This window comes from Limanda limanda, chromosome 16 (genome assembly GCF_963576545.1).
Source record: "Limanda limanda chromosome 16, fLimLim1.1, whole genome shotgun sequence".
NCBI classification, from domain to species: domain Eukaryota; kingdom Metazoa; phylum Chordata; class Actinopteri; order Pleuronectiformes; family Pleuronectidae; genus Limanda; species Limanda limanda.
The window spans coordinates 6602174-6617805 of NC_083651.1; the positions used below are offsets into that span (position 1 = coordinate 6602174).

At 38.9% G+C, this 15632-nt stretch overlaps 1 protein-coding gene across 1 annotated transcript in view; it reads left to right on the plus strand.

Moving 5' to 3' along the window:
- The first annotated feature begins 2467 nt into the window (after positions 1 to 2467).
- kalrna (kalirin RhoGEF kinase a) overlaps positions 2468 to 15632 on the plus strand; it is a 94649-nt gene continuing 81484 nt past the window's right edge. The window contains exons 1-7 of the mRNA XM_061089070.1: positions 2468 to 2523; positions 6570 to 6667; positions 10914 to 11028; positions 13611 to 13803; positions 14462 to 14635; positions 14749 to 14832; positions 15192 to 15323. Of these exons, the coding sequence (XP_060945053.1) occupies positions 2468 to 2523; positions 6570 to 6667; positions 10914 to 11028; positions 13611 to 13803; positions 14462 to 14635; positions 14749 to 14832; positions 15192 to 15323 (852 nt within the window). The remainder of the gene's footprint in view (positions 2524 to 6569; positions 6668 to 10913; positions 11029 to 13610; positions 13804 to 14461; positions 14636 to 14748; positions 14833 to 15191; positions 15324 to 15632) is intronic.

Genomic DNA, 15632 nt, shown 5'->3' on the forward strand with positions numbered 1-15632 from the left:
AGGGGCTGAAAGTGAGAACGCAAATGTCCGGGTCATCTGCTCCAGATATTTTCTGGATCTTTTCCAGCAGCCCACTCGTAAAATGTCCGGTAAATATCCGAGTGAGTCCATGTAAAAGACTGTGAAAGACATATCCAGAGTTCATGTCTGAAAAACAACTCAATACTTTTGCAAAGACTCTTTTTTTTGACAAATTAATTTGATAATTTATTGTTGTTTGTATCAAGTGTCCGAAATACATTTTTGGGGTCGATGATTTTATTAATATCTAATACCAATGTTCTAATAACAGGTTTTACCACCGACATCATCATTCTGATCAGGTTGTATTTATTTTCAACAGTAAAAGAAGAGTTCTCCATGTTCTGAGGTCGACCCTCATGTGATTCTGCCTCTGACCTTTCAGGATAAAGCAGCAGAAAGTTTCGGAGTGTGACCTGCTCTGACTCCAGCGCTCTTCGCTCTATGTGTTCACTGAAGCAGCTTAAATTTGAATTCATTGCTCTCCTTCTTGCTCGCATGTAAATGAGACCAGACGCACAGAGGAAAAAGCTTTTTCTGGGCTGTCACTCATTCACGGTCATTATGACTTTATTCACTGAGTGTTTTTATGCTAACAAGACGACGCACAACGAACAGCTCAGCCAGGCTGTTTCCTCTCGTCGCTTAGCAACGGCTGCTCAGTCTGCGAACAAACCAGCGAACACTCTGAGTAAATGTCTCTATGACGGTTGTGAATTTTTTTCACTTCCTCAGGTTTTGGGCTGTTCATCTTTTATGAAGAAAATAAGAACCCAAACCTTATTTAAAATTTTAATTTGGAGAATGAATGAGCCGGTTAATCAGTTGGTGCCCACAACTCATCCACAAAGACTTGGAGAATGAAATCAAGTCGCAAATTAAAAACACAAGTGACTAAGAAAGTATTAAAATGTGTGTTACAGTAGAAACACCATCAAAAAACATCCCTTCTTTAAACTTTCCTTTTTTCTTTTACTATTGTTTTATCATTTTGTGACGCATTTAAGTTTTAAGTTTTATTCATTATTTATATTATTATGATATCACTGATTTGGTAGTAATGGTGTCACTACACTTCTCTACCAGTCACACACACACTCACACAGACACACTATGTCAAGTCGTTTCGATGGCCCCAGGTTATTTAGTCTCTTGTGTTTACCTGCCATATGCTGTTGTAATTACTGCTCTATTGCTACTGTACAAACACACACACACACACAAACACACACACACACATAAACAATACGCATGTCTTTATGTGGTGAACTTCTCAGATTGAAAAAACTCATGTTGGATCAAAGGGTTGTGTGTGTGTGCGTATGCGTGCGTGTTTTTGTGTTTGTGAGAAGGAGCAAAGACAAAGACGAGTGACAACGAAATGTGTGTGAGAGTTGTTTCAAAATTGTTTTAAGCTTAAAGCTGAACTTTTTGATCCCTTATTTAACTTTATGTCAATGAAATGTGTTTTGTGAGTGAAAGAGAGAGAGAAGAAAGACGGAGATGAATGCAGATAGATGAAGAGAGTCAACATGTTTTTTCTTTTGGTACTTTCTCAGTTTTCCTTTGGGAGCTCACTGACGATTTGTGTTTTTAACTTACTTGACGAGACAAACCTCTACTGTCGTACGATCACATGAAAGAAAAAAAGTAAATGCATCATGTTCATCTGGATTTTAATCTTACATCCTCTCTGTAGTGCTAATCATGATATTACTGAAGGTTAAATGACATCTGTGAAAACCTGCTGCTTACTGTTGAAGGCAGTTTTCAGTTTGATGTATTAACACAGGTTTTCTGTAGCTGTAGTTTCAAACCCCAGAATTTCTGCCTTCATTTCTGATTCTCCAGCATTTAAAATAGTTCCGACTTTGGGCTTATTGGAAGGTGTTTCCCACTGTTAACATTCAGAGTTGTGCTGGCAGGATTAGTGTTGAGAATTTCATATTAATGTGCCAAAGACCAGAAAAGGCAAATGTGAAAATGGCACAAAAGTTGACAAGTGTGGATGAGACTGAAACAGGTTTTAAATTAAAATCAAACTCATCAGAAACATGAACACGTTAACAAACTTCAGTGGGATAAGAACAACCAAAAATGACAGAAACCAATTATATGGCGTATATTTTTTCTTTTGGTCCATGTCCTGTTCACTAACACGGAGGAGGCAGGTTTTATGACCTATACTGCAGCCAGCCATCAGGGGGCGATCCATCATGTGGATGTCAACAAAGTCTAAACCCTCTTTATTGAATCCTCATCCTCTGCTCACATTAACTGAACCCCTCAGTATTAAACACACTTGGAGAGGTTTCAAAACGAAGGCCCATGTGTTTTCGTGCAGCTTCAACACTCAGACACATTTATTATGAAGCATATTTAAGAAGTGATGAGTTAATATCAACAGCAGCTGCGTCCGTCCGCAGACCTTTTTAGCAGCAGAAGAATGGAGCAGAGCATCATGGGGCTTCTGCTGTTCCAGCGACACAGTGACTTCAACAAGTAAAACAACATCATGGACAGCTGTGGTGCCGAAAAGCTCCGGCTGAATAAACATAGTAAAAACACTGACATTAATATTTATATTGGTCAATTTATCATTCACTCATGTAGCCAGTGTTTCACATTGTGTGGAGTCTGAAGTTTGTCATTAGCAGTGAGAAACATGATGCATCCCGACTTATTTAAAGATCTGTCCTGAGACAGGGAGAACACAACTCTGTGATATGTGATTTTCACATTGTGGGGAGTCAGCAGCGCTCTGTGAGAGACAGTCTGCGTCAGCAGGGACACTCAGCAGACAGACTGTGAGCTGGAGGTTTTGCAGGATTTTGAGGATTTGAAGTCTTGGAGCAGTTTGAGCCTCTAGATTCAATCCGAAATGTTTGTTTTCTGTGTTTGGAAACAGACGATGATGATTATGGGCTATAAGAATCGACAAACATTGAGATCTCAGGGTAAACTCTGTCCATCTTCCTCCCTTTTTCTCCTACTCTTGCTTGTCACACAGTCACACTGTCCCCGTTTCAGTTTGAGGTGTGGATGCTGAAGTTGTGGTTTACCAAAGGGTAGATAAGGATAAGAATCTCTCAAGAAATTAATGTAACGTTAATGCAAATTTTCTTGTACCTTTGTGCAGGTGTGTGATGGTGAACATATTGGCAGTTTAAAATGATTTCCATAATATCATATCCTTTTCATCACTCTCCTCATTTCCTGGTGAGGAGGAAAGAAAGAAATACACATGTTTACATCAACAATTCATAATAAAAACATGATTAATTTAATCCACCTAGTCACCTAGAAACAGCAAGTGTATATTACAAACTATATAATATTTTTACATAAAACTCTTTTCTGTGATGGTGACAAATGAAACACAGTGATACCTTTTTAGGTGTTTTGGTTCATAACAACATTTTGACGATATCTAGTCGCTAAGTGTTGTTTAAATAAACACGTTGTATCTCAGCCCCCAGAGGAAATATCTTAATATAACAACAAACTATAAAATATTCATCAGCTCAAACCACAGTCCTACAAATCTCTGGATGATCAGTGATTTTTTTGCAGTATTTTGGTTCAGTTTGCAGTACTTTTGCTTGGTGGGATAACGCAAACTACATGTCTCAAGCCTGTGAACTTGAAAAGCTGCTGCAGGAAAAGGCAGAGGTCGAGTAAAGAGACTTTAAGGTTCCATACAGGAACCAAACCTCTGCTGGTGAACACAAAAGCTGCAGGATCATAGCCAAACCCAGCTATGACTCACCATCGCTTTCCTGTCAAAGTGTGTCTGTGTGTGTGTGTGTGTGTGTGTGTGTGTGTGTGTGTGTGTGTGCGCGCCCAAGCAAGGCTGACAGCTTCCTGTGTGTGTGTTGAAATGACAAAAGCTGTTTCCTCCTTGTACAGTAATGGACAAATGAGACACACACATACACACACACACACACACACACACACACACACACACACACTATATGTTTTATGCTGTTGGAGAAATGTGGATGTTGGCAGCAGATTCACTTCTCTTTGTCTTTCCTTTTTTTCCTGGAACACAATCACTTTTCTTTCTATGCAAGTCATTTATATTTGAATAGAGACATGCAAACACAAATTGGTCTCCAGTTTGCAACCAGTCAATTGTGTCTCCATCCTGGAGGGACAATGTTTTAAACCTTGTTGTGGTTGTTCTAGATCAGTTCATTCAATGTTCCATGAGATGGTCTGTTTTCAAATGGATTTTACTGTAAGTTCTTACTGAAAGTGCAGGTTTTAGCTTTTAACATGCACAGCAGCTTTGTTCCTGTTTGGTTCAATTCCAGTTTGATTTTGATTTGAACCTTTAATAAAATGGGACGACTACAAAACTCAAATTAGCTTCACTTTTAACATTATGAGATGTTATAGGAGCATTTTGAAATTTTCACTGTTCTCCCAGGGAATAATTCTTGGATCTTTATGGAAAATAAGTGTGCAATTTGGTGCAGCTTGATTGAACTTAAGGAGACTGTTGGGCCACGGGGGGGCTCTGTGCTCTAATAAGTGACATAGTCTTTCAACCCATGATGTTGATTATAACAAAGGACAAATCGGTAACTGTTACGACCCTTTGTCTGCAGTCATTAAATTTGAATTGGTACTGTTTTGGCCCATGTCTCATTTTAGTTCAGTGAAAATCTGTTCTGTTGTTTGTGAGTAATCCTGCTGACAAACAAACAGAGACACAAACACACAAACAGGGGTGAAAACTCTGGAGGTCAAAAATAAACAATGGTGTGACTAAATGCTGGAGGGCTCCACATGTCGTGACTGGAAACTTCAGGAAGATAATTTTAGCCCAGGTTTTCACCAGAAAATCCCACTGAACATAAAACATATGAAAACGTAGTATTTGATTGAACAGGGTTTTAAATGTTGACATGTTGTGCCTGGAAGACATGCATGAATGAACACGTGGCATGTCGACTACAGTAGAAATAAATATAAGTGTGACACCACAGCTACACTGCAGTTATTTACACTGAGCCTCTTTAAAGGACCGCACCAGTGGTTTAGCATGATTTATTTTATTTACTACAACTCAGAGAGACTTAAAGTCTCAGCTAACGATTCTGCTGTATGTTTATGATTATCATTTTTTTATGTTTTATTCCAGGCATCTGGTTTTCATTCATTTCTTTATAATACAGTGACATTAGCAACCAGCTCAGAAGATTTAATGTCATCAAATCGAAGGTCCATTAACGCTGCTTGAAAATGCAGACTTGTACTGATGCATTCTACAGAATTATTACTATATAACTTTTACCCTTGATTTTGCACATTTGGTTTTCAAATTCATACTTGAGCCATTATCAAGAGTCTGTAATGGAACGTCTTGACTTTAAAACATACAGCGACCATTTGAAAATAGTTTTTTAGAAAAGTTAAGTGGGAATAATTTGTGGTTGGTGAACTGAAACTTTCCAAAACACCACCACCACACCACAGCATCAGGCCTAAATCAATAGTTTCTCTATAAACCACTGGCACACAGTCACATCATCCAACATAAAACTGATCCATTAGATTATTAACATTGAGTGACATTGGCTGTTGTGACTAACTGGTCCGTCACTGAACCACAGACAGCTCTGATTGGTCACGTGCCACCAGCGACCTCTGATGTGACCTTGGTTCAGATCTCATCAAAAGCTGCATGTCTGGAATCGAATCTCACAGGATGCATTACAAAGATGTTAGAAAAAATGATACTGCCAAATTTTTGTACAATTTATTGCTCATATTACCAAACTTAAAGCGACCTATTTAAATATCAAAATGATCTCTTCACATTTTGGGCCCTTATTGTATTTCATAAATATGAAGCAGGGTTCTAAAATGGAGGAATATATTTTGTCAGCTGGTGTCTTTTTCTTCAGTTTTTTTCGTTTTCCTCTGTTTCCCGAGATAGATTTTGCCGACTTAGCGTTTTCACCATGGAATGTTGTTGGAATTTGTGCATCTCTCTGTGTTGTTTGTGGCCAGGACAGTGTGTCGCATGCACAGAAATATACACACACACACACACACACACACACACACACACACACACACACACACACACACAGCCACACACACACACACACAGCAGGACATGGGACATTTGGGCTTGTTTTCTACTGAGACAGGGAGAGAGGTGAGGGGGTAGAGAGAGCATTATTAAAAATGTGAGTGATTTCATAACATGACAGACGGACGACCAGATGAAGCGAGAGGGAAAGAAAGAGAAGAGACCACCAAGGGAATGAAATTAAAAATATGAGTTTTATCTAATTTAACCACATTTCCTGTAAAACAACTTGAAAAACACATTTACTATTGTTCTTGCTCCTCCAGAATTTATGTAAAACAAATCACAAATGTGTATACTGATAACGATTATGCCAATGACAATGAAACTTTGTGTTAGGGTCAGAAGAAGTGTGTAAAAGCAGGATTCATGTGTGTGTGGGTGTATGTTCTGTTTTACAGGAATGTTGATCTGATAATGGGATTAATGCTGAAAGCTTTTCTCTGTGTTTCTCTGCAGGATCATTCAGGAATGAAGGCATCAGGGCGTCCGACGTCCTGCCTGTGTTAAAGGAGAAAGTTGCCTTTGTGTCAGGTGAGTTGGTTAAATCATTAAACCTTTGAATTCTGAGGCTACAGCATCCCGTCCTGGCCACTACCTCAGTTCCACAGCTGACTGTAACTCAGAGCAGTCTTTCATTCTGCTTTTCTCTGGTTAGTCTTGACAAATGGAGGTTTATTGTCCATATTCCAAAACAAATCAACATTCTCTACCACACCTGCTAATTTTGCGATTTTTAAGGCTTAACAGTCCCCTTATGAAACCACATTTAAATGCACTAGATCAAAATCCAATTATTAGTCTATGAGGAATTAAGGATAAAGTTTTTGAAAAAAGCCCTGTTTCATAATTTAAAAGCAAATTAAAAAATATCGGCCATTATTTTTTTAGTAGTCCTGCGAACAAACAAACAAAAAAACACAGATGAACACATAGCATCCTTGGCGGAGGTAACTACATCTCCAATGAGATAATACAAGCGTGGTAGAGCGAGTACTTAAAGGTTCAGTGTGTAGAGTTTATTGATATCTAGTGGTGAAGTTGCATGTTGCAGCTGAATACCCCTCACCTTACCCTCCCCTTCTAAACATGAGAGAGTAACTGTGGTCGCCTTCAGTTGTCATAAAAACCCAAAAGATATTTAGTTTGTCCAGTTTGGGTTACTGTAAAAAACATGGCGGCCTCCGTAGAGAGGACCCGTTCCCCATGTAAATATAAAGTATAGTAAAGAGAACATTTTGTATCTAGAATATGTTGGGCTCATTTTTGTAAACTGCAAGTACACGCCATCTCTCTTTACTGTCCATACACATACAATTCTAATTGGATTTTTTTTTCACTCCGCCCTTATCGGCTGTTATCACAGAAAAACCCCAAAGTTACATTCAGGAGCCAGGGCTTATTGGAAACGATGTTCATGAAACATTAACATAAATACAGAACAAACAGGATATTAAGCTGTTTATCTTTATTGAAACATACTGTATGAAGGTAGCGATACAAGGTTATGCTGAAATCCAAGCCACTAGACTATATCAGTCAGTGAAGGTTTAGTTTAATGTGATGTTGTCACAAAATGGATACATGATTCAAAATAAATCTAAATGAATTTAAATTGAATTAGCTTTTCATTCATTAATAGAAGGCATATAAACTTTCTCTTTTTCATTTTCCAGGTAGCTCAGGAGTGGCTGTGCAATAGCCTCATTAATTCAACATTATACAACTGTGATATATTCCATTACATTTTGGTTTGATTAATACATTGACCAGATGGCTGAGAATAAATTGCAAGTTCAACATTTCTGTGAACTGATTTTTTTCCAGACTTGTGTAAACCATCATCTGCAGCAGGATTGGATTGTTTTGATTTGTTGTCGAGATGATTAATTCTTAACTCAGTGCCCTAACAATATGCTTTTAAAAGTTAACAATAACATTGAGTCAACATGGTGGATTACCAACGCTGACTGATTCTGACGAGGTCTCAGCTAAAATGATTTGTCAATTAATCAAAGACAAATGAAAACTTCGGAGTGAGAAAGCTTCTATAGACACACATCTCTTACATTGTGTGTGCAAGCTTCTTTTCTCCATAACTCTGCTTCGTGATCTCACTCACCACATTCAATAGCACAGTGTGAGCGATGGAAGCTGCAGAAAAGATCATGACCAGGAGCAGTTCTCCTCAGTCAGGAAACAGGCAGGAAAATCATCACAGGCCCTTCACACCCTGAACATCACTTAAGTGACCTCCTCCCCCTCAGCGGAGGTTACATGTCGCTGCGGGCCAACACAAGCAGAGAGAGCAGACACATCACAGTTTCAATCCAAAGGCCGTCAACACTCACACACACTCAGACATGTAATGGATTCTGGGTCTGAACAAACAAGATGTAGTGTCACATTATCTCTGCAGAACAGAGTGTTATCTCCACAATCTACTGAAAAGCGACATTTCCGATTAAAAGAATCGGCAGCAAAGTCAGAAGAGTCCAAGAATAGCAAAACATGAGCGTCTGTGTTTTTTGTGTGTCACCTGTGTATCACTTTAACATAGACCAGTGTTATTATGAATAAATGTTTAAACAGGGGCACTTCTAAATATATAAACATGTTGGGCAGTACTCTCTAGCTTTACAGCACTTAACTACTTTGGTTATTATTTCATCAGTGGTACTGTTTGAGTACAGTAGTAATGTGTAACAGCGGACTCTGCATTCATAAGAGAGAGAGGGAGAGAAAGAGAGCATGTTAAAGGCCCAGTGCCAACAACAATCTGTCATCAAGATCCCTCCTTAGATTACAGCAGCATACTTCCTCCCTAATCACACACTCGAACGCACACACACACACAGAGGCCGTTTTTCCACGTCTGAGTAGCAGTTTCATAAACAGTGTGATTTGTGTTTCTTATAATAATCTAACCAAAACATCTCCGCACACATAATTTATCACTGTGTGTGTGTGTGTGTGTGTGTGTGTGCGTGTGTGTGTGTATGGGGGGGGGTTATGGGTTTCAGAGGCTTTGGAAAGGTTGATAGTGATGATACTCATACAGAGATGTTGGAGCAGTTAGAGTAAAATAATGTGCAGATTAACACTGATATGATGAGAGATGATGTGATTAAATACATGCTATGAAATTATACTTTTTGCCACTTTTTTTTTTTACTATGTATGTCACCACTACAACTTTAAACAAAATAAATACTAGGGCTGGGCAACGATTAAAAGTTTTAATCGCGATTAATCGCATGATTTCCCTGATTAATCACGATTAATTGCATTTGTATACGCAAAATCCAATAATGAATTAAAAAGTAGTGTATAGCACAATTTTATTTTCAATGTTCTGCCATATGAACGAAAGTGCCATAATATTTGTTGTGCAAACACTTTTAACATCAGCATTTAATACAGTAGCAGTTAAATAAAATATTCAGTGTAAATCTCAACTTAACAATGTTATCAAAGCAAATACAAAATTAAAGGTCAATGCCACTGCCAGGGCATTAATGTTATCCTCTTCGTTATGAAAAATGTATACTCCTCCCTGCGTCTAACGTAGTCTGCCGAAGTCTTGTCCGCTCGCTGTTTCGTTGAATGATTTGTTGATATCAACTGTGTGTTTTGCATTCAGGTGATATTTTAGACTGGAAGTGTTCCGGTGATAAGAAAATTCACCTTGGCAGTTGCTACAAATTACTTTGGTTCTGTCGACTCCGCCGTCTGGAAGAACTTTAAAATGAAAATGGCCATGTAAAAGCTCCGTACCCTTATCCATGGTTGTTTATCCGCCAATTATTTTCTTTTTTCCAGTTCCGCAGCAGTCAGCAACAGACTTTCACAAAATAAAAGCCTGACTTTCACAATAAAACAATAAATAATCAAACCTGAGTTAATGCGAGATAAAATAATTAATCGAAGTTAACTCATCACTTGAGTTAACTCGATTAAAACGAGTTAACTTGCCCAGCCCTAATAAATACGGATACTAATAACTTCTAATCTAATGACTTTTATAACTTGCATAACTACTGCAACTACTGCTACTGTCACAACTGGTAGATTCAAGATTCAAGAAACTTTATGGAAGCACAAAAATTTACAAAAGTGTCCTCCACAATCAAAATGCTAGGATGATTTACAAATACAAATATGCAAAGTATGGATAAACATCTATATACTAAAATATAAATATAAGCAATGAGTATAAGATAATGGTAGAACTACAAGTGCTGCTACTGCCATTACTAGTAGTGCTACTATACTTCATCAATAGCTCCTACCTCTGCAGCTCCTGCAACTAATGCTGCTATTCATTGTAATGAATGTAATTTCTATGCAGCCAATATCAGGCTGCAGTAATATACAGTACTTCATGAACATTTTTACAACTGCCCCTGTTTGGTAACTGCTCCATTCAAACAGAAAGACTTCTACCTCCCAACTGACAACATGCTGCTACAAACCAATCATTGTCAAGTATAGGTAGACGTAGACCACGTGGGTGATGACGACAAGACTGACGCATTTCAGACAAAATTCTTTAGTGCACTCCCTAAATTCCTATGTGAAACCAAAAGTAACAAGATCAAATAAAACAATGGAACAAAGACATGAAGCTTAGTTCAGACTTCCAGGTGAGAAATCGTGGTTTGTAGCACAAGTTCATTGTCAAGGATTTGTCAATAATATCATGAGTAACGGTTACACTAAATAGTATTTGTCAACATTACACATCATACTAATCATGTGTTTGCATGTGCACTCACAGGTGGGCGAGATAAAAGAGGAGGACCAATTTTGACGTTTCCTGCCCGAAGTAACCACGACCGAATAAAACAAGAAGACCTGAGGAGGCTGGTCACGTACCTCTCCACTGTTCCCAGGTACACTCCCTCAAACACACCCATACATCTATATGCAGCAGATGTAATTATCAACCATGGTGTGTTTTCATAGGTGCTATGAATCTAAGTTGTGCCTCAGTTCAGTGACTCTTTGAGAAGAGACCAGACGGGAGACGTATGAGGATGAAGTGCATGTGGAGTGCTTCAGTGCTGTCCACGCTGTGGAATCAAGCGCTCCTTTCTCCTCCGTCGCAGCAGCAGACGGAGAGCAGCGTTTGATTTGCATCAGCATGAAAGCTGCTGTGTTTTGTAGCCGACGGCTACTCATCACAGTCTGAGGATGTGACCAGTCATTGTCTGGTGGAGGGAAGAGTCCAGTCTCCGTCTCTCTGAATTTATTTATTAACACGGATAAATAGGGTTCTCCCCTAAACCCTTTTTTAAATGTATTTTTTGATAGGTTAATTTTGCTCAAGAGAATCAGTAGCATTAACAATGTGGCACAAGGCCAACAAGGTATATATATAAATATATATTCAGTATATAATAATAATAATAATAATAATAATAATAATAATAATAATAATAATAATAATAATAATAATAATAATAATAATAATATATACCTTTATTGAATAGCACTTATCTATGATAACATATTAAGGATGATACCTTAAAAACCAACAGATCTATACAGAAAGGAAGGCATTCACTGTTTTCGACCGTGGTGCCACTAAGCTGTAACCTATTTTAAAAACTCCTTTGTGGTGCATTCAAGGACACTCTCACGTCAAGTTCTCATATCCATCTACTAAAGAGCATTGATATTCTCTGTCATAACAAAATGAAAAATCAGGCCTTTCATTGCATGACTAAAGTATGAGTGTCCTTGGACGAGGACTGGGGAGAGTTTTCCATCCAGCAGCTGCAATGGGAAACTGATGTGCATGTTACCACACTTACCTGGGTGATGAGAACACAGTGTTATTGAACCAAACTTCTGTATTATCATTCGATCCCCATCAGCCCCGCTCGGCTTCACCCTGCTAATCGAGCTGCTGTTTCCATGGTGACGGGTAGAGTTTGTGCCTGCCTGAGGCAGGTTATAATGGATGTGCCGCTGCTGAATTTACATTAATAGAGACTGAGTGTGTGTTTGTGTCTCGGTGTGTTTGTGGTGGTGAGGTCATTTCAGTATATTTTTACTCCCCAATCAGCAGCGGCTGAATTTACTGGAGTTTGGGGGAGACTGTTTACGAGCTGTTCAGTGATGGAGGATGGCACCGTCAGTGGCACTGCAGCGTACTTCAGCTCTTAATGGTTAAAAGGTTGGCTTATAAATGCCAAAGTAGTTTCATTTTAAGGCAGCATGCTGATTCGTATGCTACTTTGCACGTAAAGGGTTCTGTAATCGCACTGGAGAAACACTAGACATGAATTCCTTCTGTAATAACACCACGTATTCATTTTTCAGAATTATCTTGATCTTTTGATTAAACAAACAATGCATCACTAAACCTCCGCTTTTGTGCAAGAAGATTTTATCTCATTCAGGCTGTTTTGAAGTGTGCAGTTGTTTATAAATCCTGTTACGAGTATCTCATTAGCAGATAGCTGTGCATTCACCTTTGTTTCTGACTGACACTTCACCCTCAAGCCTCCAGAGCTTGAGAAGATACAGAGATTTGTGTAGAAAATAAAGTGATGGGAACCATTCACTGCTACATACCTGCTACACCCTTCATGCCTCCGCAATGGCAGGAGGATATTTTAGTAGTCAAAGGTCCAGGTTGCTTTGACCTTATAAAACATGAGGACCTGCAGGGAAACCATTGCAATTTGGTACAAATGTTCACTTGGACTCAAAGAGGAACTGATTAGAATGTGGTGGGGGATGGTCAAAGGTTGAGGTCAATGCTCAAGATCTCAAGGATAGCTTGAAAGACTTTTCTTCAAATTTTCTAAAATCATTAACTTGGGTTCAAGGATGACCTTGTATGGTTGTCTCAAGAACCCTTTCGATAAAATCCTTTCAACTTTGCCACAAACGTATACTTACACTTATATATTCGCGGATTAACCTATTACATTTGGGTGGTCAAAGGTCATGGTGGGCTCGCACAACATATTTTTGGCCTTTTTAACCTTATATATCAAGTCTACCTTTAGGGAATTTAAATTTGACCCATTGTCAAAGATTAAGTTAGGTTAGATTTCAGTTGTCAAATGTCAAATGTCATGGTGACCTCATATGTATCTGGAAGAAATGTGTGTAGACTGAAGCTGTACTGGTTAGCAGAGGCATACAACTGCAGGGTGATATTCCAGTTTACTCATCAGAGTGTGTCATATTAACGAAATGAAAGGAAACTAATGCAGATAATTTGATGGGCTAATTGTTTCCTGATACTTGTAATTGTTTTCAATGATATCAGGGACTTTCTGCAAGCTCGCCAGACTGCTACCTTATCTAAGACTGTTTCACTTGTAATTTCCTTCATTAATTAGTCCGATGAGTTTAGGATTTTAAATCTATTTTCCTGTTTCTTCTAACCTCCTGCATTATCATTCTCCATGGTCCTTTTCATTCTGTCCTGTCACCCTCTTCATGTCTTTCTCAGTGAGGACGTATGTAAACGCGGTTTCACTGTAATCATCGACATGCGTGGGTCAAAGTGGGAACTGATCAAGCCCCTGCTGAAGACGCTGCAGGAGTTCTTCCCTGCCGAGATATGTGTGGCGCTCATCATCAAACCGGACAACTTCTGGCAGAAGCAGAAAACAAACTTTGGCAGCGCAAAGTTCTCCTTCGAGGTCAGTAGGCTTTGTTACAATGATGAAACCAAAGATTGTGAAGTTTTTGGGTTTTCCTCTGAAAAGATTTTTCGCTAAAGCTGAAACAGGAAATTCAACATTTCAGGTAAAAATTCATGGGTAGATAACTGTTGACTCGTGTTTGAATCAGGTTTGCTAACTGCTAAATTTTGCTAATGAAATTGTTTTGGTGGTTAATGGTAGAGTTGAGGTTTCAGCTTAGCTAAAGGCGAAATTTTGCTTTTGATATTTGTCGTTTTGGGCAGTTGCTAGCTGTACCAAATGGTTCAGTTTGGCAGGTAAAACAATTTGGTTAAATTGGTTAACGCTTAACCAAAACTAGCTAACAGTTGGCTTGTGTTAGCCAAAGTTTTGGTTTAGCTTTCAAATAATAAGTGCTGTTGGTTAGTTAACAGTTTAGCTTAGGAGCTGAAACCTTTTCATGCAATATAAATCAGGGCAGGGTTTACACTCTCAATTTAAAAAATCACATCATGAGTTATTTCATAAGTCAGAATTTTATAACCTCCAGCTTATTTATCTGTTTGTATTTTCTTACTGTGTAAATCAATCAGCTCCCACTTGAACATATGCATCATCCATCAATGCTAAAAACATGTATTTTATTTGTCTTGAATTTCTGTTTGTGTTTTATCAGACCAGTATGGTGTCAGTTGAAGGTCTGGCCAAACTGGTGGATCCCTCCCAGCTGACGGATGACTTTGAGGGGTCTTTGGACTACAACCACGACGAGTGGATGGAGCTGAGAGTATCTCTGGAGGAGTTCATGTCCAGTGCTGTTCACCTGCTGTCTCGACTGGAGGACCTGCAGGTGGGTGGTGGACAGACCAATGAACGGCTAATCAGGGAAAGATGGATAGATGGCTTTAATGGATCGAAGGAGCTGTCCATCCCAGTATTATGAAGGTGTGCTGTGTGTTGCAGGAGCTTCTGTCCAAGAAGGAGTTTCCTGCAGATGTGGAGGGATCTCGTCGCTTGATTGAGGAACACACACAACTTAAGAAAAAGGTGAGAGAGAGCTACTTTCAGGACAGAAACATCTAAAGACAATGAATGTTTAAGACTTTATGTGCTTCGACTGAAAGTAAAACTTACCAGAACTTACCACAAAAGTACCAGAACTTTTCCCAAAGTTCTGGTACTTTCATGAAGTATTACCTCCCTAGATGGAAATTTTTTTCTGGGGATATAAGATATTCTACTTAATTTAGACCCTGGTCCCATTGTTGGAGACGAAAGGGGTTCCTGATAATGTTCCTTGTTCCGGGGCAAAGTTCCTATGGTCTTAATGTAGCTATGGTCTAAACTTGGCTATGCTTATATAAGCCATTAAAAACAGTATACGGTCTTCTCCTCCTCTTCTGTAGGTGCTGAAGGCTCCAATTGAGGAGTTGGACCGGGAAGGCCAGAGGTTGCTGCAGTGTATCCGATCAAGTGATGGTTTTTCAGGGAGGAACTGCATATCTGGCTCTGCTGACTTCCAGAGCCTGGTGCCCAAGGTAATTCCCCAGGGAAGTTCGCCCCAGCTGGAAATTTAACTGGCTGGTTGCAGAGCACATTGATATTATTTCTTTAAAAATGAAAATGAAAAAAAGGCCTCTAAACATGTCGAGGTATAAAAAAAAAAGGCAAAAGATTCAATGGTTCAAAGCTTCTTGATTGTTGAAAAATAAAATGATTTATTTCTACTTTCTTAAACACATACACCAACAAACATCAGAAGTAGGTTATAGTATAATCACTGATTACGTGCGCAGTCTCTTTTATTTCCTCAGGCCCTCAGCTTTAAGTACAGCTAATGAGAAGTA